This window comes from Nomascus leucogenys, chromosome 5, assembly GCF_006542625.1.
Source record: "Nomascus leucogenys isolate Asia chromosome 5, Asia_NLE_v1, whole genome shotgun sequence".
In the NCBI taxonomy this organism is placed as follows: domain Eukaryota; kingdom Metazoa; phylum Chordata; class Mammalia; order Primates; family Hylobatidae; genus Nomascus; species Nomascus leucogenys.
In genome coordinates this window covers 140,125,936-140,149,837 of record NC_044385.1, presented here as the reverse complement: position 1 = coordinate 140,149,837, position 23,902 = coordinate 140,125,936, and the positions used below count along the sequence as shown (strand labels likewise).

The following is a 23,902-nucleotide window of genomic DNA, read 5'->3' as shown; positions in this document are numbered from 1 at the left end:
TTGGTTGGTAGGCTATTACTGCCTCAATTTCAGAGCCTGTTATTGGTGTATTCAGGGATTCGACTTCTTCCTGGTTTAGTCTTGGGAGGGTGTATGTGTCCAGGAATTTATCCGTTTCTTCTAGATTTTCTAGTTTATTTGCGTAGAGGTGTTTATAGTATTCTCTGATGATAGTTTGTATTTCTGTGGGATTGGGGGTGATATCCCCTTTATCATTTTTTATTGCATCTATTTGATTCTTCTCTCTTTTATTCTTTATTCAACCCCATCGAAAAGTGGGCAAAGGATATGAACAGACACTTCTCAAAAGAATACATTTATGCAGCCAACAAACATGAAAAAATGCTCATCACTGGCCATCAGAGAAATGCAAATCAAAACCACAATGAGATACCATCTCACACCAGTTAGAATGGCGATCATTAAAAAGTCGGGAAACAACAGGTGCTGGAGAGGATGTGGAGAAATAGGAACACTTTCATACTGTTGCTGGGACTGTAAATTAGTTCAATCATTGTGGAAGACAGTGTGGTGATTCCTCAAGGATCTAGAACTAGAAATACCATTTGACCCAGCCATCGCATTACTGGGTATATACCCGAAGGATTATAAATCATATTGCTATAAAGACACATGCACACGTATGTTTATTGCGGCACTATTCCCAATAGCAAAGGCTTGGAACCAACCCAAATGTCCATCAATGATAGACTGGATTAAGAAAATGTGGCACATATACACCTGGAATACTATGCAGCCATAAAAAAGGATGAGTTCATGTCCTTTGTAGGGACATGGATGAAGCTGGAAATCATCATTCTCAGCAAACTATCACAAGGTCAGAAAACCAAACACTGCATGTTCTCACTCATAGGTGGGAATTGAACAATGAGAACACTTGGACACAGGAAGGTGAGCGTCACACACGGGGGCCTGTTGTGGGGTGGGGGGAGTGGGGAGGGATAGCATTAGGAGATATACCTAACGTAAATGACAAGTTAATGGGTGCAGCAAACCAACATGGCACATGTATACATATGTAACAAACCTGCACGTTGTGCACAGGTACCCTAGAATTTAAAGTATAATAGAAAATAAATAAATAAAAAATAAATTGATGTCTGAAAACAAGCTGGGAGGAGGGCAGTGCAGGTGACAGTGTGGATAAAAACACTGAGATCCCTGGAGAAGGAGTGTCGCAGACACAGACAGGCTGGGAGAAGCATATCTGTGGGGCCGTGATTTCACAAGGGCAAAGCCAGCAGAAGGGGTGGGAGGCTCTGGGAGGCTCTCGTGCACGAATTCAGTCCACTAGTGAGATTTTGGCTTGTGTACTTAGACCCAACATAGAGGAGGTGCTGACTCTCATACCTAGAAACAAGACATGTGCGAGATTGTTAAATCTCACCCCCAAAACTTCCTGCAGGTTTGACTTTGACATAAGCCTCTGCCAAGCACCTGAGCAATTTGACTCTCCTGCCTGAGCCCAGCCCACAGATGGAATTGTGACATATCACCACAATGATCTGTCATTGTGAGAGAGAACGGTAAGGAGAAAGCGTCTCACCTGTAATCAAACGGGCAGCATCAAACCAGACACTGCTTTTGGCAGTGAAATGAGCAAAGAGTGCCCCCACGGGTAACCCTTCATGTTGGTGAGGACGTGGGAAAGCACCGCTACAAACCTCTGGAGAACAATTTCCATGAAGTGTGAAGAACAGAGTTTTTGACATTGTAAACTGATTTTTAATAACTTGTAATAAACTGGAAAAATAAACATTGGTCTCTAACCTGCACAATACACAAAAATTCCATAGTTATTAAGTTCCATATTTACTAAAAACTGAAAGGTAATCAAGAAAACTTATAGTATTATAAGAGAATACAGGAGAATACTTGCATAATCTTAGCTTGAGAGAACCCTTTCTGTGTATGGCACACAGACCAGATGCCATAAGGGAAATTATTGACGGATTTGACCACCTTAAAATAAACTTAGGTGAATTGGTAAGTAATAATGTGGAAGAGATACTTATGACATTGATAATGAAAAAAGGTAAATATTGATAACATATACTTACTATAGATTAATAACTAAAAGGAACATACGATAAGAATTTGGTCAAAGGCTATGAACAGACAATTCATACAAGAAGAAATCAGATGGTCCAAAACTTAAAAATATATTTACTATCCAGGGTTGGCAAAATTATGAGGAGACAGACACTTTGGGACCACTTTAAGCAGAGGTGAAAATTGCTAGACTGTTTGTGGGGGGCAATTAGTTGGTATCCATTGAAAATCTAAATGTGCTTACCTTTGATTTAACAATTTTACTTCTAGGAATATAAGTTACAGCATAATTTTGTGTAAAGATACATATGGGTTAAGATGATCATCATAGTTTCACTTGGAATATTCAAAAACTGAAAACAACCTAAATTTCAATAATTAGGGGACTGATTAAATAATTAAGGCAAATCTGCACTTGATGTTAGCCAAAAGGCCGAGAAGCGATAAATTAAGGCACATCTGTACAAAATATTTTGTAATTACTAAAAAAGGAATGAAGAAGCCTTTCATGTATGGAATGAAACTATTTGTATGATACGTTATTGAGTGAAATGAGCAATTTACAGAAAACTACATAGAGTAGGACTCCATTTTTGTTTAAACAAACAAATATGGCCAGGCGCAGTGGCTCACGCCTATAACCCCAGCTACTGAGGAGGCTGAGGCAGGAGAATCACTTGAACTCGGATGGCAGAAGTTGCAGTGAGCCGAGATCGCGCCACTGCACTCCAGCCTGGGTGACAGAGCGAGACTCCATCTCAACAAACAAACAAACAAACGAAACCTCAAATATATGTACTTGACAAATAAAAATCAAAGTTCACATGCACGTTACTAACAGTGATTACTTCCGGGGGCTGCCATCCAAGAGAAGACTCCCATGTTCCTTACACCCTCTATACTGTTTGACATTTTATGGTTTACAAAAAGCAAATATCAGCTTTGTAGTTAAAAGATTTTTTTTTTTTTTGAGATGGAGTCTCGCTCTGTCGCCCAGGATGGAATGCAGTGGTGCAATCTCGGCTCACTGCAAGCTCCACCTCCCGGATTCACGCCATTCTCCTGCCTCAGCCTCTCCGAGTAGCTGGGACTATAGGCGCCCGCCACCACGCCCGGCTAATTTTTTTATATATTTTTAGTAGAGACGGGGTTTCACTGTGGTCTCGATCTCCTGACCTCATGATCCGCCCGCCTCGGCCTCCCAAAGTGCTGGGATTACAAGCGTGAGCCACCGCGCCCGGCCTGTAGTTAAAAGATTTGAGAACATTGATTGGACTTGAAATGTTTAAATTTTCAATGTAAATTGCAAAGCAAACTAGATTTTCTGAATGCCTTCAGAGTTAATAGCTGCTTAACGGTCACGTGTCTTTGCACAGGTACTTGTTCTCTTCACTCTTCGGGATTCTATAAGAGATGTACAGCAAGCAGCAGAGCTGGGCTTACAATGTTCTACCAAGCATGGAAGGAAGCACTGCAAAGCTGACATCAGCACAAATACCTGTGGAAACTGCAGGGGCCAAGGCAATGAAGTGCTACTTCAAGTAGGTGTGCAGGGGTAGAGCCTGTGGTCCTAGAACTTGTCCAGGGGGTGGGGTCTGTGGTTCTGAAGCTTGTTCAGGGTTAGGGTTAGGAGCTTGCACAGGGGCGGGGTCTGTGGTCCTGGAGCTTCCACAGGGGTGGAGTCTGGGTGGGTGGGGGATGGGCTGTGGTCCTGGAGCTTCCAGGGGTGGAGTCTGTGGTCGGGTGTGAGGGGGGTGGTCCTGGAGCTTCCACAGGGGGGGTCTGTGGTCCTGGAGCTTCCACAGGGTGGGTCTGTGGTCTGGAGCTTCCAGGGTGGAGTCTGTGGTGGGTTTGGGAGGTCTGTGGTCTGGGCTTCACAGGGGTGGAGTCTGTGGTCATGGAGCATTTATTTAATCTTTAGTGTCTACATATTTTTCCTTATGATGGGCTGGATTTTAAGGAAAGCAATCTTCCACATTATAATGGTCCACAATATATTGGCTATATATACAGGTAAAGCGAGTGATGGGAGATCTTTAAAACTCTTTAATTAATTTGATTTATTGGGGGTATTTATAAGCAGTATAATTAATGACAAAATTTAAATCTCATGGTTCTTCCTTTACAATTACAATTTTGTCAATTTGAATAAAATGAAGAGAGTTTAGAGTTTAAATTGTGGGACAAACTCAGATTTTTAATTCTTTCCATTCTGGATTCTGTGGGACAGCTAATTCAGGATCATCACATGATTTCTTTTTTTCTTTTTTCTTTTTCTTTTTAATTTTTATTTTATTTATTTATTTTGAGACGGAGTCTCGATCTGTTGCCCAGGCTGGAGTGCAGTGGCAAGATCTCGGCTCACTGCAACCTCCGTCTCCCGGGTTCAAGTGATTCTCCTGCCTCAGCCTCCCGAGTAGCTGGGATTACAGTTTTGTGCCACCACACTTGGCTAATTTTTTGTATTTTTTAGTGAGACGGGGTTTCACTGTGTTAGCCAGGATGGTTTCCATCTCCTGACCTCGTTATCCACCCGCCTTGGCCTCCCAAAGTGCTGGAATTATAGGCGTGAGCCACCATGCCCTGCCTCTTTTTCTTTTTTAATAGAGACAGTGGCTCACTATGTCTCCCAGGCCGGTCTCTAGCTCCTCAGCTCAAGCGATTCTCCTACCTCGGCCTCCCAAAGTGCTGGGGGTTATAGACGTGAGCCACTGTGCCTGGCCAACCTGATGTTAGTGATGTTTTATGCACACCATCTGGCTAAGTTATTTTCACCAAATCTTTCTCTCACAATCTACAATCAATCAGCTGAGCTTATTTTAATTTCCTCAACTTTGTGAACAAATGCGTGGTGGGTGAGGTCATCAGCTGTGTGACCGTTCTGCATCTCCTGTTACTAGGATGTGACCATTTGACATATCCTTGCTGACAATTGAACAAAATGCTCTAATACGGAAAGAATCAGTGAATACATAATTCTGATGAATCTGATGAAGTAAAATGGGAAATTTCAAATAGCTATGGATTTTAGATGAAAAAGAACGTGCGGGTACCTTTTTGCTTGGCGTATCTGCTGTCTCCAGGGAGACTCCGCACCAGCACCTGGGACTTCTCAGCCCTGCCCCAGTCTTCACACCACCTTTGAGCTCCATACCATGATTCTGAGTGTGTGATTCCTTCCAGAATGGCCGTGTTTTCTTCCGCACTCTGCGAAGTTCCTGTTCTCTCTTCCCCCTGTGCAGACTCCAGGAAAGAGCACACACGTTTTGAAATTTGGATTTTATTAAGGCCGCCATTCCCTCGACAGGGCCAACAGGCTCCAGAGCAGGAAGGGGTCCCGGGGTGGAGGGTTGCTTCTGCTTCCCACTGAACCAACATTTAAGAAACCGGTTCTCCAGGTGCTGGAGTGGGAGCTGCTGGCTCAGAGAGGAGCGAACGGCACACTCAGCCCCTGTGCGCTCGCTTTGCACTGCGGGAGGGGCGTTTTCAGGGTGAGCACAACGGGGCACAGTGGGGAAGTCTTCCTGTGCTTCCTGAGCGTGGTCAGCAGAGCAGATGCTGGAGGAGATGAGTGGGAGAGAGTGGGGTCCCCAGGCAGGGAGGGCGAGCACCTGGGCACCCATGGGAGAGAGGTGAGGGAGGTTGGCAGAGGTTGGATTTTGGAGGGTCTAGCAGTGCACAGAGTCTGTGGAAGACAGTGTGGAGCCACTGAATGGCTTCAAACCAGGCTCCACAGGCACTTGAGAAAGACCCCTGTGGACAGGCTGGGGCTGGACTGGGGAGCATGAAGTGGGAGGGAGGGGCATCGATGCCAGCCCACTGCAGTGGTGAGATGGGAGCGGTGAAGACCTGTTCAGGAGGCTGCATTGGATGGAGAGAGAGCCATGGGGGGCTGTGGAAGAACCCACCAGGGTTAGGGCTGAGAGTTTGGTGAACTATGGAGATTTGTGGAAGCAGGGAATAATGGTGGATGGTTGGTGGCCTCCTCCTGGAAGGTCACCATCACCCTCTGGAGACTTGTTGGGCGCTTCCTCTATGCCAGGCACTGTCCTGTGCATATTTCGTTTCATTGGTGACAGATTGCATCTATTGTTTTGGAAAACCATAGCACACCATGTGCTGCAAGATGCATCTCCATCTCAGAGCCATTAAAGAGTGTGTGTGTGTGTGTGTGTGTGTGTATCAATGAAATGTGCTTCTCTCATTTAATCCTGGGAGTGACCCGAGAGGGAGGCACTGTTGGCAGCCTGGTGGAGGCTGAAGCCGTCCAAGGTGGGGCTGGAGCCGGGCTTGGGCTGGGGTGGAACATTTGGGTGGAACCATCTGGCAGGCTGGTGCTCAGGAGTGACAACAGGGCTGAAGACCTGGATCTGCAATCAAATCTGCAGCATCAAAGTGGTGCTGGGCAACATTGCCCAGGGACAGACAGGCAGGGAGGCAGCCAAAGGCTGAGCCATGGGAGCAGAAGAAAATAGGGCAGAAGAAAACAGTTGAGGGAGATAGGAAGTGCAGAAAGTCAGGAGTGAATTACAACAAGGAGGGGCGCGGATGCTTATGTTAAAAGCTGCAGAAAGGTCAAGGGTTAGATTGGGTCAAACTAAACTGACATTTTATGAGGGTCAAATACAGTGGGTCAAAATCAGCAAAGTCACTCAACATAAAAAGAGTAGGACGGAAGAGTCCACATGAAATTAATGCATAAAAGTGTTCCTTTCAGCATCACTGATAATAGTGAAAATCCTGAATTAATTTTTAATAATATGGAACTGATTAAGAAAGTGATGAACCCATTGAAGTGATGTTCGAAAGTTTCAATAAGATGTAAAAAGTCTTAAGCCAGGATATAAGATTACATATAAGGTACAATTTTAATTATACTTAATACATATATGTGCACAAAAATATAACTCTAAGGAAATGCAGAAAATATACAAAAAGTATTCTCTCTGGGTGATGAAATGATAGTTAAATTTCTTCTTGGTATCCGTAAATATGTATTATGTTATAATCAGGAACAATAAAAACATTATGTTTTAAACTTTAAAAGGAAACAATTCAATAAATTGAGCAACTGGGAAGTCACTGGTGACCTCGTTTGATTGTTCAGTCATTCAACAAACATGGACTGAGTAATGATAAACAAAAGAGACAAAGTCCCTGGAGTCATAAGGCTTGAGATTCAGTGGGAAGACAGACAGTAAACAGGTCAACACACAAGTAAGTGACTGTGCTTTCTTTTACTGTGCTTAAATGACGACTTTGGCTACTTGAATGACAACTGTGGTGCCCGTGGTAAAGGAAGACAATGGTGGAGCCAGAATGAGCACAGAATGAGCGCCACACTGGTGGGCATCAGGAGCTTCCTCTAGATGTGATATTTAGGTGAAGGCTGAAAGCTGAATAAGAGCTAGGCCTACAGGAATATTCTAGATTTCTTTTCACATACCAGGAAGGGCCCCTGAGACACTGGGGAGAAAGGTGTTGTACCTGAGACATCGTTTTAACTGACACCTTTGCTATTATTCCAGGAAGACCTGTTCACTTTATTATCTGGTCTTCTATGAGACCACCTACTCGGATTATTGTGCAAATTGATGTCATCCAATTAAGTCTTCTCTTTCTTTTACTGCGCTTAAATGATGACTTTGGCTACTTGAAGTTTCACTGGAGCAAATTAGCATGTGTCGGATGCGGACAGAGGGATGGTGCCCAGATGGCACTGGCAAGTGAGCTCCTGTTTCACTGCGGTCCTCACGGCAGGAGAAAGTGGATGTTTCTCTATTATCCATTATTTGTGGATTATCCTTCCCTGCTTTCTTCTCTTTTGTTTTCGTGAGTAATTGGTAGCTGGCTTCATTTGTCTTCCTTCCTCCCTAAATTTTCATTTAGCCAAATTCTCCTCCAGGCTTTAAAAATCACCTTCTATATCCAAAAACCAAAGGGGTCCTATTTAATTCCCTGAGGGATGAGGCTGTCTTTGGTTGTGGACCTGCTTATTCATATTGGAGGCGGCAGGGAGAACTCGCATCTTGTGGTTTCTGGCAGCCCAAAGGAAGGGGTTCTTGTTCAGGCTTCTGTATAGAAAACTGGACACATAGCAAGGCTGCCAAAGTCATCCCAGCCAGAGCCAAATCCTAGAGACATGGGCTGGGAGATTCGGCACATAGTCCAGAAAACCATGGATAGAATTCAGGTATCCATGAATCTGGATAGGAAAGTAATTGTGTCATATTTTCACCAGTTTTTAGCTGTAATTCAGCATTTTCTTCCATTATAATTGGAGGCAACAAACACTGTAACCTATGACTTTATCACCAAGAGAAACTTTAGATATTACAGTTGGTGCTTATTTTTTGGAACATTATTCATACGTATCACTTAGGTGAATTTTGGTGGCTATAGGGCCTGCTGCAGGGTCCTGTTATTTAATATGGTAATAAATAAGCACATGAATTATTTTGTCATGGTTAAAAAATTATTTTGATAATGTGCTTCAATATAATTGGCTTCCTGTCAAATTGTGTGGATTTTATTCTACTCATTTAAGCACACTGCTTTCAGGAGTCTATGACTTAACTATTCTTCCAAAGCAGGTCATGGCATGAAAAAGTTAAAGAACCCTTGATAGAAAACATCCGTATTTGAAATATGAAGAAGCTAATAGCAACAACAATATTGGCTGACTTTTATTGAGTGCTGAGCACTAAGCATTTGCATGTATTAACTCATTTCATTCTCATGACAAGCCTACAAGAAAGGCACAGGAGTTCCTATTTTATACATGGGGAAACCAAGGAGCAGAGAACCTGACAATTTGTCCAAGGTCACACAGCTAGAAGTCGTGAAGCCCAGGTCTAAAGCTGGGAGAGACAGCAGTGTGAGCTGAGGTCCCACCAAGAGCCTGGCTCACAGATCTTACCAGCTCCATGGAATGTTGAAACTGTCCAGTGACCCAAGGAGATGCACTGATTACAGATTTTTAATTTTCTGGATACAGCTTCTCCTTGCTTTCTGGCCAATGTCTTCTCTTAGAGGAAGAGTATGGGACATATTTTGGACCTGAGTTGTAGAGCCAAAATGGGATTAAAAGCCACCACATAGCCTCTCTAGGGAAAAAAATGGTGGTGGTGACAAAGTCTAGTTGGCTACATGAGAACATTTACAAGCAAAGAACAATGATCTAATCAGTTTTCCCTACAAGGCAGAGGTCCCCAACCCCCGGGCAATGGACCCATACCAGTCTGTGGCCTGTTAGGAACCAGGCCAAACAGCAGGAGGCGAGCAGCAGGCGAGGGAGCGAAGCTTCATCTGTGTTTACAGCCACTCCCCATTGCCAGCATTACTGCCTGAGCTCCACCTCCTGTCAGATCAGCAGCACCATTAGATTGTCATAGGAGTGTGAACCCTATTGTGAACTGCACATTCAAGAGATCTAGGCTGCGTGTTCCTTATGAAAATCTAATGCCTGATGATCTGTCACTGTCCACATCATCCCTAGATGGGACCATCTAGTCGCCAGAAAACAAACTCAGGGCTCCCACTGATTCTACATGATGTTGAGTTGTATAATTACTTCATTCTATATTACAATGTAATATCAAGCCTCACAAGAATGGGACCACTCCCCTCGCTGTCCATGCCATATCCCAGTAGCATCCTCAATGGTGGCAAATAAACCCCTAGATTGTTTGAGACCTGTCTGGATACTTTCTGGTTTGCGAGCCCCGAGGACTTTCTGTGTGCCCTGCACAGTGCTGCCCTTGCAGCAGCAGGGGAACAGATGAGGCTCAGGCCGAGCTTGTACCTTGCCCACACCAGGTGGACCTGGGGCACTACAGAAGCATCCATACACATCCAGCTGACCAGAGAAGGCCAGAATCCAGTGACCCTGGTCCCTTGCCATTTGCAGTAGGTTTGGTGAATGGGCTGTGGGTCTTAGAAGCCCCCAAAACCAGTGAGATTCTTCCTTGAGATACAGTTCACATACCATACAAGTCACTCATTTATTGTGTGCAGTTCAATGGGGAGACACCCACAGTCATCAACAGTCAGTTGAGAAGATTTTCATCAGTTCTTTAGGGAGCCCTGGACCCTTTATCATCTTGCTACCCCTCCATGCCCTTGCCTTAAGCAACCACTGATCTACTTTCTGTTTCTATAGATTTGTTTCATATACGTGGAATCGTCTAATATGTGGTCTTTTGTGACTGCCTTCTTTCACTTAGCATGTTTTCAAAGTTCATCCATGTTGTAACCCATGTCAATACTTTATTCCATTTCATAGCTGGGCAATATTCCATTATATGGTTAGTGTTAGGGTTCAAAGTCTCTGCTGTATGGTCCTAAGAAGAAACATTTATTCAAAAAAAGCTACTGGCCAGGAGTGGTGGCTCACGCCTGTAATCCCAGCACTTTGGGAGGCCGAGGTGGGCAGATCATCTGAGGTCAGGAGTTCAAGACCAGCCTGGCCAACATGGCGAAACCCTGTCTCTACTAAAAATACAAAAATTAGCCAGGCATAGTGGCATGCGCCTATAATCCCAGCTACTCGGGAGGCTGAGGCAGGAGAATCACTTGAACTGGGAGGCGGAGGTTGTAGTGAGCCGAGATTGTGCCACTGCACTCCAGCCTGGGCAACAAAGTGAGATTTTGTCTCAAAAAAAAAAAAAGGAAAAGAAAAAAAAGCTACTGTAATTTGGCAAATGTCTCTGGCATTTGAGCTGAAACCTGCTCTTTCCCTGCTGTTCCCAGCTCGGCAATGCAGACTGCACTCCAGAGGCTGCAGCCAAGCACACAGGCTCTACTCCCCATAGCTTCTAGTCGAAGGGCCTTCTTCCTGGAAGAGGCAGGGCCTCAGCTTTTCTCATCTTGTCCTCAGCTGCCTGTTGCTGAGACTAAGTCCCAGGTGAGTGTGGCCCTAAGCTGGAGGTGCCCTTGTTCTGCCCAGACTCTGTTTATGGAATGGAGGATCAGCCTAGAGCCTTGGGAATTGTGCTCCTAAGAATACAGGAGCCCAGATCCCCTTGGTCTGGTTCACAGGCATTGGTTCCATGATGGGAGAGGCAAGCTGAGAAGACCTGTGTGTCCCCACAACATACACACAATGAAGCAAAGAGCCTGGGGTGTCACTCAGAGAGAAGATTGCCATTGTCCCTACTCCCAGCTCTTCCCAAAGGGACTGTTTCACTTGCAACAGAATTTAGAGAAGTTCAACCCTCACTGAACATGAAAATGAAAGACATCCAAACTGGGAAAGAAGAAGCAAACTATTTCTATTCACAGATGATATGATCTTGCATATAGAAAATCTTAAGGAATGCACTAAAAAGCTGTAGAACTAATCCACAAGTTCAGCAAGGTTGCAGAATACAAGATCAATACACAAAAATCAATTGTATATGTTTTCGTGTAGACATGTTTTCATTTCTCTTGGTTATATACTTGGGAGTGAAATTGGTTATATGGTAAATATATTTAATCCCCATATATTTATTAAAATATGTTTAATCACTTGAGAAACTGCTGGACTGTTTTCCCAAGTGGCTGCACCATTCCTCCCAGCCCTGGAGGGCTCCAATTTCCCCACATTGTCGCCAACACTCCTTATTATCTGTCATTTTGATTCCAGTCAATCTGGTAGGCGTGAAGTGCTATCACGTTGTGGTTTTGATTTGCATTTCCTTGATGATTAATGATGCTTAGTATCTTTTCATGTGCTTATTAATCATCTGTGTGTCTTCCTTGGAGAAATGTCTATTCAGATCTTTTGCCCATCTTTTAACGGGGTCATTGTCTTTATCATTGAGCTGTGAGAGCTCTTCATGTACTCTAGATGCAAGTCCCTAATCGTATCTGATTTGCAAATATTTTCTCCCATTCTGTGGGTTTTTTTTTTTACTTTCTTAACAGTGTCCTTTGATGCACAAAAGTTGTTAATTTTCATTAAGTCCAGTTTATGTATCTTCTTGTTTGTCATTCCTGCTTTTGGTGCCATATCTAAGACTCCATTGCCAAATCTGAAGTCACGATGATTTCCCACTGTTTTCTTCTAAGAGTTTTATGGTTTTAGTTCTTACATCTAGGCCTTTGATCCATTTTTGATTAATTCTTGTATATGGTGTGAGGTGAGAGTCCAACTTCATTCTTTTGCATGTGGCGATAGAGTTGTCTCAGCATTTGTGGAAAGACTATTCTTTCCTCACTGAATGGTCTTGGCCCCTTTGTTGAAAATAAATTGATTATAGACACATGGACTTATTTCTGGACTCCCATTGATTTATATGTCTATCTTTATGCCAGTGTAATACTATCTTGATTACTATAGCTTTCTTAGAAGTTTGAAATAGTTGTGGAGTCCTAATTAGGAAAGAGGAGTCAGGCTGGTGGGACCAGACCAGGGTAAAGCAAAGAGGTAAAGCAGGTAAGCGACAAGTCTGCCTTTCTTCATGGTCCAGAACACGCAGCCCTCCCGCGCAAACAGCTCACAATTTTCCTGTGCCGAGCTATTACCAGACACCTGCAAGTTAGCTCACTATAGCTTTGGCATTATTGGTACTGCACAAAGCCCTCTTCAGCATAAATGCCACCCTATAAAATCCCCAGCAAGCCTTGGTCTCCTCATAGTCAGCCTCTCTCCTGTGGGCTGCCCGCTGCCTCCTCGAAACATATTTTCCTACTTTCTCTCATAAATCTGCCTTTCTTTACCTACAACTGTCTTGGTAAATTCATTACCCCCATGCCACTGGCTGAGATAGCCATTGCTCCCCAGCGACAATAAGGACACGTGAGTCCTACTACTTTGATCTTCTTTTTCAGGATTGTTTTGACTAAAACAATCCATCAAATTTTAGAACCAGTGTGTCAATTTCTACAGAGAAGTTGGCTGGAGTTCTAACTGGGATCGTATTGAATTTGTAGATTGGGTTTGAGACAGCCAAATACCCAGAATCTCTGCCCCATCTGACAAGTGTTTACACCAGATGCTTTTGTGCAGATGAGGGAAACTGCCCAGGGCCTTGTCTGCACATGCCCACATGTGCACTGGGGAAATGGGTGAAGCCACGGGCAGGGGAGGAGCCTGGCCTCTTCAGTTCATGTGTGGTGGCCTGGGATTCCATTTGTGAGGTGGGAGCCTGTTAGCAGGACTCCATCTCACTTTGCTGAGTTTTTTTTTTTTCTTTTCTTTTTTTCCCTTGTTGCCCAAGAAAATCCGGCTCTACTCACCCTTCAATGTGTTCGTATGCCTAGATTTTCCTGGTCGTGTGTCAAGAACCCAGTTTCAGCTGAACTAAGGAGCAAAATTCTGCAATAGTTTGTATATTGCCATCTTAATATAGCAAGACTTCTGAATCCATAAACATGGGATATTTTTCCATTTATTTAGATCTTCAATTTTTGTGGATGACAGTTTGTAGTGTTTGGAGTATAAATTTTGTCCTTCCTTTGTTTATTGCTAAGTACCTATTTTTTTGGTACTTTTGAGTATGGAATTGTTTTCTTAGTTTTCTCTTCAGATTGCTCATTGCAAGTATATAAAAACACAATTGATTTTTGTGTATTGATCTTGTATTCTGCAACCTTGTTGAACTTGTGGGTTAGTTCTACAGCTTTTTAGTGCATTCCTTAAGATTTTCTATATGCAAGATCATATCATCTGTGAATAGAAATAGTTTGCTTCTTCCTTCCCAATTTGGATGTCTTTTATTTTCATGTCCAGTGAGGCTTGCATTTTTCTAAATTCTGTTGCAAATGAAACCATCCCTTTGGGAAGAGAATGGGAGCTGTTACGAGGGTCTGCTTCTTCCTCTGGGCAAAATCTCAGAGCCCTGGAGCTTGGAGTGGGGACAATAGCAATCTTCTCTCTGAGTGACACCTCAGGCTCTGTGCTCCACTGTGTGTGTGTGTTGGAGGGACACACAGGTCTTCTCGGCTTGACTCTCCCAGCATGGAACCAATGCCTATGAACCAGACCAAGGAGACCTAGGCTCCTGTAGTCTTAGGAGCACCATTCCCAAGGCTGCAGGCTGAGCATCCATTCCACAAACAGGAGCTGGCCAGAACAAGAGCCTCTCCAGCGCGGGACCACACTCCCCTGGGATTTAGTCTCAGCAACAGGCAACTGCAGACAAGATGAGAAAAGTAAGGCACTGCCCCTTCCAGGAAGAAGGCCCTTCAACTAGGAGCTGTGGGGAGCAGAGCCCATGCGCTTAGCTGCAGCTTCTGGTGTGCATCTGCATTGCTGAGCTGGAAGCAGTGGGGAGAGAGCAGGTTTTAGCTCAAATACTAGGGACATTTGCTGTTCTTGTCAAATTACAGTAGCTTTTCTTGAATAAATGTTTCTTCTTAGGACAATACAGCAGAGACTCTAAATGACTGTGTTTTAACCATTTTCAAAAGTTTTGCTGGGGAGTGGGTTGAGGGAGCTCCTCATGTGGTCATTCTGGGGGTCTCTCATGTGGATCCCACTTGAAATCCATTTATCATGGAGTTTTCAGTCTTGGGCAGAGGTATTCATCTCTGATTTTCTTTTTACGTAAACTGTGATTGCAGCCTTATTTGTAATAGCCCAAAATTGGAAACCACCCAAATGCTCATCAACAGGTGAATGGATAAACACACTGTGACAGATCCATACGATGGAGCACTACTCAACATTATGCTAAGTGAAAGGCAGACAAAATGCAGATACTTGATGAACCCATACACATAAAATCCAGAAAGTGCAAAGGCACCCATAGGGAACCTTTGATGGGCAGAGGGTGGTGGGTAGGGGGACCGACAGGCTCAGGGAAACCTGGGGAGTGATGAATGTGCTTACTGTCTTGACTGGGGTGCCGGTGTCATGGGTGTATCATATGACAAACCTATCACATACACTTTGAATATGTGTTTACTGTATGCCAATCACATCTCAATAAAGACATGAAAAATGAAATTAGGAGTGAAAGTCCAATTGCTGGCTCTATAGTTTCTCTCATGTTGATTTGTGCTACTAGCTGACCGGCTAGCTAGATATGTTTATTCCATCAACCAACTAGTCTGCAGTGCTCCAGAAGCAGCTGAGACTCTCCTGAAAACGAACTGTTTCTCTCCAGCATTGTGCATTAACTTGGCAAGTGTCCTTTGTTAAAGAATGGAGTCAACTGAGACATGAAACAGCCAGTTATCAAGCCCCAAACTGATGCATTCTTGAGAAAAATGGTTAACTTTCCCATGGCTTCCATTGAAGCCCTGGAAGCCCACAGTAAATCATCTCTGAGGCAGGTTTGCTCTGGTTGGGCCTTTGAACAAACCCAGCACACAGGACCATGCAGGGCCTGCCTGAGCTTGGAGCAGCACCTTCCCAGTGGTGCACCCTGTTGGGCCTGCAATCTTCCTGTATCACACACCTCGAGGTACCTGAGGATCAATTATATTTTAATTTATTATGAAATCTGAAACTACTATGAGCTTCTTGGGGATAGGTAGAGGCCAAAAGTCTAAGGTTCAAGCACTTCTGGAACAAAAACTCCTTCATTAGAATTAACTATCACAATCACCATCAAAATCTTGCACTTACAGGGAAAGGGCCATGGTGTAACTGTGAGGTTATTCTAGGATGTGTAGGATGCAGGGGGACAGAGGTTATTGACCTTAGACAAGAGAGGCTTTTAGGATTCACAGTCAAGCATTTATAAGGTGGTTTTAAGGAGTATGAAAGCCTGCTGATGTTCATTTTCACAGAGGGCAGAGCTCCACTTCTGGGTGAAAAGTGAGGTTATGAAAGAGCGGCACCAGCATTCCGGGCTGGGACCCACACAGGATGCAGGGGTACATGATTTTCGATGTTTTTTCCAGAAAGATGCCGGACCTAGTGGTCTGCTGACAGAAAAACAAAACCTTTTGCTGCTTTTGGAAACTGACACCTTTGAGAACTGCATGAGCAGAGCTGGGGTACAGCCTGTGTTCCTCCGCCGCCGAACTGCAACCTTGGCCAAGTTCTGCCACCTCCCAGTGCCTCCGTTTCCTACTATCCCGTGAGGCGCACAAGAGCCCGCACCACACGGGGTCCTGTGAGGGTTCGGAGTCAAGCGCTTCAGCAGGTTCAGAGGAGTGTCTGGCACACGGCCAGCTCACGGCCGCTAACTATGATTTAGTTGTAGGTTGCGGAAACAGCCTAGGAGTCTCAAGTAAAACTTGGAATCACAATCCGCCAAGGAAAAGGGCACTCCTCAGAGCTGTGGCTGTTTTCGGGAGAGGACAGAAACGCCTCAACTCCGACCCACGGGCTGCTCTTCTGCTCATCCCCAACCCCTTCCCAGCACTCGGGTTTGGTGCTGAGCCCGGTGGGATGGCAGGAGCCCCTCCCTTACCTCCCGTGTGTGGAGTCGTTTTTGCTGTCAGTCTGTCCCCTGGTCCTCATGACAGAGGCCACCTTCTCCAGGAGCAGGCGGTTGTCCCTCTCGATGACGGAGAGCCGTTCCTCCTCCAGCTGGGGACAGAGAAGGAGGCTGGAGGAGCGCCGGCAGATTGCGAGGCTCTTCCTCACGCCACGTTTCTGTGACTCGAGTGCCCTGGGAGTTTTACGCTGCCTCGTCTCATATTGGCGAGTGCGCTGTCACGCCTCAGCGGGGCCGTACGCACGGGGACGCGCCGTCACGCCTCAGTGGGGACCGTACGCACGGGGACGCCCTGTCACGCCTCAGCGGGGACCGTACGCACGGGGACGCGCCGTCACGCCTCAGCGGGGCCGTACGCACGGGGACGCGCCGTCACGCCTCAGCGGGACCGTACGCACGGGGACGCTCAGCGGGACCGTACGCACCTATGTCACCTCAGTGGGGGACGGGGACCGTACGCCAGCGGGGACCGACGCACTGCCTCAGCGGGGACCGTACGCACGGGGACTAATGTTACGCCTCAGGGGGACCGTACGCACGGGGACCGCCTCAGCGGGGACCGTACGCACGGGGACCGCCTCAGCGGGGACGCAGGGCCTGTACCCTCAGGGGGACCGTACGCACGGGGACCTAATGTTACGCCTCAGCGGGGACCGTACGCACGGGGACCTAATGTACGCCTCAGCGGGGACCGTACGCACGGGGACCTAATGTTACGCCTCAGCGGGGCCGTACGCAGCACGGGGACGCGCCGTCACGCCTCAGCGGGGCCGTACGCACGGGGACCTAATGTTACGCCTCAGTGGGGACCGTACGCACGGGGACCTAATGTCACTCCTCAGTGGGGACCGTACACATGGGGACGTGCCGTCCCGCCTCAGAGGGGACCGTACACATGGGGACGCGCCGTCCCGCCTCAGTGGGGACCGTACACATGGAGACGCGCCGTCCCGCCTCAGTGGGGACCACCAGCTGCTTTGCCCATGGACTGGAACGCATTGGGTGGAGTAAGTGACAGAGTAGCACTGAGGCGAGGTACTATCTTGTAAAATTAGGTCACCCTCCAAAAGTAACATGTGGCGGTGGTGCTAATGAGGAAATCTTTTTTATATTTTAAGAAAGATAGAGATATTTTATTCAATTATAAGAAGAGAATATTTGAGCCCAGAGGAAAAGAATCTGCCTGTTGTTTTAGGCTTCTAAGCAGTCGGTCTGCAGATATGCGGAAGACTGGTTATTCGGCTTCAGTTCAGCCCATTTTAACACCATTGCTTAACAGGCACATAGAAAGCCCACAGCATTTTGTCCTGGAGGCATTACTTCGAGATAACCATGCAATTCTCACTCACCAAATGAGGTGAACTTCACGAGGTCAGGAGATCAGACCATCCTGGCCAACATGGTGAAACCCTGTCTCTACTAAAATACAAAAAATTAGCCGGGCTGGTGGTGCGGGCCTGTAGTCCCAGGTACTGGAGAGGCTGAGGCAGAGGAATCGCTTGAACCCGGGAGGCCGAGGTTGCAGTGAGCCGAGATCGTGCCACTGCACTCCAGCCAGGCAACAGAGCAAGACTCCGTCTAAAAAAAAAAAAAAAAAAAAAAAGAAAGAAAAAAGAAATAGACAACGCCTGCAATCCCAGCATTTCAGGAGGCCGAGGCGGGCAGATCACCTGAGGTCAGGAGTTTGAGACCAGCCTGGCCAACATGGTGAAACCCCGTCACTACTAAAAACACAAAAATTAGCTGGGCTTGATGGTGGGCGCGCCTGTAATCCCAGCTACTCGGGAGGCTGAGGCAGGAGAATCACTTGAACCTGGGAGGTGGAGGCTGCAGCGAGCTGAAGTTGTGTCACTGGACTCCAGCCTGGGCGACACAGTGAGACTCTATCTCAAAAACAAACAAACCCAAAACCCAACATTCTGAGGTGGTTAAGAAATGGTTTACTGTAAGGGAATGATGCTAGCTATTCTGGAACTGCGCTGAATAAATTGTCAATGTGAGTCCACTTCCCTTCCCCCCAAGACATGATGGGTCATGTAAACCACAAATAAAATTCTAAGCCCCCTCCACAACTCCCAGCCAACTGAACAGACCCCTCCTCTTGGCCAAGGGCATTCCTAAGTTAACCTGACAAACTAGTTCAGGCCATGATGGGAAGTGGGGTTGGACATGCCTCATTATGCCCTGCTCCCGATGGAATTTAGGCACAGTTGACCAGCATTAAGGTTAAAACAGAGACTTTAAAACTGACAAAAAAAACTCTTTGTAGCAATAAGATACCAACATGATAGATAGCAGGCATTAAAAAATATATAACTATTTTACCCCAAAATATATTTATTGGACATATTTCAAAATGGCCCTGCAAAGCTGTCTCTTGCGGGGAAAATCTACATTATGTAGAGAATCTCCTTCCCTTTCCAGGTCTTCTTCCTGATCCAGGAGAGAATTTACTAAGAGTCTGGCACCTGTTTAACTTTGATGAGCAGCATTTACAATCTATTTCCCCTGAAGCCTGCTACCTGGAGGCTTCATCTGCATGATAAGAACTTTGGTCTCCACAACCCCTTGTCTTAACCTAGACACTCCCTTCTGTTGATTCCAGGTCTTTAGATAAATTCTTTCAACCAATTGGCAGTCAGGAAATCTTTGAATCCACCTGTGACCTGGAAGTACCCCTGCTCCCACTCCAAGTTGTCCTGCCTTTCTGGACCAAACCAATGTACACCTTACACGTATTGATTGACGTCTCAAGTCTCCCTAAAATGTATAAAACCAAGCTGTATCTTGACCACCTTGGGAACATGTTCTCAAGGACTTCCTGGGGCTGTGTCATGGGCAGATCCTTAAACTTGGCAAAATAAACTTCTAAATTGATTGAGACCTGTCTCAGATACTTTTTGGTTTACAGTCAGCACGACGACGGGGGAAAGATTTCTGCTCCAATTATCAACCAGCTCCCTCAGGGACAGACAGGGCTAATTAATCACCTAGACTGCATTTTGTGTTTGGTGAGTTTATTCCTCACTAACCCTGCCTTTTCTATTTTCCTGGGCTTTTAAGCTGACATTTTCTAGTTAGCTATTACATTAAGTAAGGTAGAAATGAAAGTGTACCTTCAGCCTCTTGAGTTTCAGATGGAGATGGCGGAACGTCAGCGGGGCGCAGGTGTCTACCAGCGGCCGGGCGCTCTGGACCTGTGGCATGAGGAGGCAGCGTTACCTGGGCGCGGTATTGGAAACAGTGAGCTCAGACTGTGCTGCTCTGGGGTCTTTCGTGGCACCAGGGATTCCACGTCAGCCCACGGCATGAAGTTCTGAGAGAGGCTCGTGCTTAGATTCGGAATCCGAGTATCCCCTGGAGGAAGCCAGGCACCCTCAGAAATGAGCCTCTATTGTCCTTTTAAAAGAGAGAATTAAGTGGGTGCAGGGTGAGAATTTGTTAAATGCCAACACCTGATGACATTTCTAGTCTGCACTCTATTGCCAAGAGGCCTTTTTTTTTTTTTTTTTTTTTTTTGAGTCTCACTCTGTCGCCCAGGCTGGAGCACAGTGGCACGATCTTGGCTCACTGCAAGCTCTGTCTCCCAGGTTCATGCCATTCTCCTGCCTCAGCCTTCCGAGTAGCTGGGACTACAGGCGCTCGCCACCATGCCCGGCTAGTTTTTTTTGTAATTTTTAGTAGAGACAGGGTTTCGACGTGTTAGCCAGGATGGTCTCGATCTTCTGATCTTGTGATCCGCCCGCCTCAGCCTCCCAAAGTGTTGGGATTACAGGAGTGAGCCACTGCACCCAGCCACCAAGAGGCCTTTTATACAGTGAGTTATGTCCTTGCATCACCTGACTTGAATTTCCAAGCTCTCCACCAGTATTTCAGGATGAGTACCTTAGGCATTAGCTGTACAACAATCTCTAAAGTTTCCAATTAGAAAAGCTACAAATAAGGGAAACATTTATATTTAAAATATGACAGGTTAAATGCATGAGACCTGTATGTATCACTGCTTGCAATAAAAAGGAATCCCCGTATATTCTAGACACTCCTTTATAGATTGTTAACTACGGGACCTGCTCACGGATAACCTGAAGGCAACAGCATTGGGAAACTCCCCAGTGGAGGAAGAAACCCCCAGCACAAGGAGAAGGATAGCCAGGCTGGGGACTGAACCCACGTGCAATGTGGTAACAGCACAGAGGGTGGAGAAGATGCAGCGAGATGTCAGGAGGTGGAGAAAGGGGCAGATGGAGAGGTGCTCACAGAGCACACTTAGGAGCTGCAACTTGGTCTCCAAAGGAAAGGAAACCATTGAAAATAGAGGCAGAGGAGTGACGTGGTCACATGGTCACTTTTTACAGGCTCCTCTGTCGCTACGTGTGAACGAAGAGAAGCCTGAAGGAAGGCAGGGAGGCCAGTGCTAAGGCTCCTGTGGTCATCCAGGGAGGAGACCTGGGCCTGCAGCATGCCCAGGGCTGTGGGGCCACTGGGCGGGGAGCTGGCAGGAGCCAGGCCCAGGTGTGGTGTGCATGTGTGGGGCGGGGGTGAAGGGAAAGGAAGTCATGAATAATGCCCTCTGCTTCCAGTTTTCATACCAGGTGACACTAAGACAGAGAAGGTGGTGAGTGGGTTTAGGGCATGGACAGGAAATTCTGAGTTAAATATGTTTAATCTGAGATGCCTACACAGAGCTTTCTAGAAGCAAGTTTCTTCAAGCTCCAGATAAAGATTTGAGAACAATAACTGTTATTAAAAATGTCACACTAGCTTGCCTGATGGCAGAACTTGTTGACCAAGGCCTTTTGAACCCCTTAATATTATCCGATGTTGCTTCTTGTTTAATTTAAACATTAAGTACAGGGGGGAAGGGAGTGTTTCCTTACAGCAAAATGCCAGTTGGTAAACGTAGAAGCAGTGGTGCGGTCGAAAAATCACCATTTTGTAACCATCATTGTAAAGATTGGTTTTGGCAAAATCATCAATGAATGTTTGCTCTTGGGGGGAAATGAGTGCCCCCAACAGAGTGCTTATTAGCATAAAAAATGGAGACCCGATCTCCCTTCCACCCTCCTCCCTTCCATGTTTGACTCAGGACTCATGTAAAAAGGCTTATATTGCCACTGGTTGGTAAATCTCTTACGTCTAATGTACAATTTCCCTTTTTTTCTCCCTGCAGTTTGCTATGAGAAATCCAGAGAATTTGTCCTGTAGAGTTTCTGAGTCTGGATTTTGCTGATCACATGCCTGACATTTCCTGTATATTGGCAGTTAGAAATTCAGGTTCATTTTTCTTTTTCCTTGATAAACCACAGGTGGTATCTTGACATTTTATTGGAAGGTACAAATTTTTGCTTGTCTCTACCTTGTGATGTTAGCAGCAGTGAATGATCCTAGATCCATTACTTAATTATGGTTTGAAAAGTGGAGATTTTCTAATTCCATCATTCAATCTGTATTTGTTTGCTGGAATACCTTCTGTAAAGAAAAGCTTTGCATTGGCAAGAAAATTACTAGGTTTTCTCTATTTGCCAATTTCAAAATAGTAAGTTGGTTCTTAGTACCTTCCAAAGGTGACTAGTGAGGTGTTTTTTGTTTGTTTGTTTTTTAAGACATTAGGAAGTAAAGTGTTAACACGTATTTGACATGTTTCAATCTATTGTATTAACTTTGGCAAGGTGCGGTGGTTCACACCTGTAATCCCAGCACTTTGGGAGGCCGAGGCAGGTGGATCATCTGAGGTCAGAAGTTCAAGGCCAGCCTAGCCAACATGGTGAAACTTCGTCTCTACAAACACATTTGTCAACTCCTTGACCTTGGACTTCCCAGCCTCCAGCACTGTGAGAAATAAGCTTTTATTGTTTGTGCATCACCGGCTTATAGTGTTTTGTTATAGTAGCCCAAACAGTCTGAGATACTGCTATATATAAATATATTCTCCAAAATTTATGTGTTGGAAACTTAATATCCACTGCAACAGTGTTAGAAGGTGAGGCCTGCCTTCCTGAATGGATTAATGTCACCATAAAAAGGACTTTTGGGAGTGGGGTCTCTCATGCTCTTCTGCTACATGGGGACACAGAGTCCATCACTTTTTGCCCTTCCACTGTCTGCCATATGAGGACACAGCAAGAAGATCCTCAGCAGACACCAGCTGCCAGTGCCTTGATCTTGGACTTCCCAGTCTCTGGAACTGTGAGAAATAAAATTCTGTTCTTTATAAATTACCCAGTCTGGGCATTCTGTTACAGCATCACAAATGGACTAACACAGACACTGCTTTTATTGTTTTCTAAATTTTCATATGCAATTAAATCTATCTGAATATTCTATTCTGCTCTAATTATATTTACTAATTTATTTTTTGTTTTTAGTAGTTTTTCCATTGATTGTTTTGTTTTTTTTCCAGATGCTTAGGAATTTCATTTACAAATAAAATATCTATTGTAAAATATTTTTATGCCTCTAATGGATTTATCTTGTCTAATTGCATTGACTAACACCTCCAATACAATTTAGAAATTGCAAGAGATAGTAGGCATCCTTGTTTTATCTATTACCATAGAAGGAACACTTTTAGTGTTTTCCTATTAATTAAGATACTGGCTTTGGGGTGAGATATTAATTAGCATTTTATCGTGTTAGGGACATATCATTGTAATTTCTATTTTATTGCTTGTTTTTTGGCATAAATGGGTGTTGAATTGTGTCAAAATGTTTTCTGCCTCTGTGGAACCAATTGTATAATTTTTTCCTCAGCCTATTATTGTGATAAATTATAGGAGTGGCTTTCCTCATATGGAACCACCCCTGCATCTATGGAATTTCCTCGGTTAATATTATTTAAAGTGTGCTTCAGATTTTGTTTGATATTATTTTATGAATGTTTTTGCCTTTATGTTGATATTCATAAGTGAGATTGATTTGTGCTTTTTTTACTTTTGTGGTGAAGTGTTTGTCATGTTTTGGGATCAATGTCTCCTATTTGCTTCATAAATTAGAAAATTTTCTTTCTCCCTGCACTGGAACAATTTAGGCAGCATTGGATTTTCTGATCATCAAATGTTTGGTATAATTTTCTTATGAAACTATAGATAACTGTCTGATAACTGGTCTGTTTGGACTGTCTCTTCAGAAGCCAATTTTGGTAACACAGTCCTTTTATGTTGTGTTTTTGTTTGCAATTTAAAAAAAAATTTAAATGATTTTTTAAAGAGAACTTTTAGGTTCACAACAAAATTGAGAGAAAGGTACAGATATTTCCCATGTACCCTCTGCATCCGCACATGCATAACCTCCCCCATTATCAACATGCTCCTCCAGAGTGGTATGTTTGTTACAATCGATGAACCTACATTGACACGTCATAATTACCTAAAACCCATAGTTTACGTTAGGGTTCACTCTTGGTGTCATATATTCTATGAGTTTGGACACATGTACAATAACAGATATGCGTC

General features: G+C 44.8%; 1 protein-coding gene across 4 annotated transcripts in view; it reads right to left on the bottom strand.

The window, feature by feature from the left end:
* The window catches only part of CFAP97D2 (CFAP97 domain containing 2), a 42,344-nt gene that overhangs the window by 5,530 nt on the left and 12,912 nt on the right, over positions 1-23,902 (bottom strand). For 2 of the 4 annotated variants that reach the window (XM_030812538.1, XM_030812539.1), the window contains exons 2-4: positions 19,568-19,648; positions 16,425-16,543; positions 5,127-5,316 (exon numbers count right to left, since the gene is read on the bottom strand). In XM_030812538.1, coding sequence (XP_030668398.1) covers positions 5,127-5,316; positions 16,425-16,543; positions 19,568-19,648 — 390 coding nt within the window. Of the gene's footprint in view, positions 1-3,274; positions 3,316-5,126; positions 5,317-16,424; positions 16,544-19,567; positions 19,649-23,902 lie in introns of those variants that run through there. The other 2 variants (XM_030812541.1, XM_030812540.1) reach the window with 2 other exon arrangements.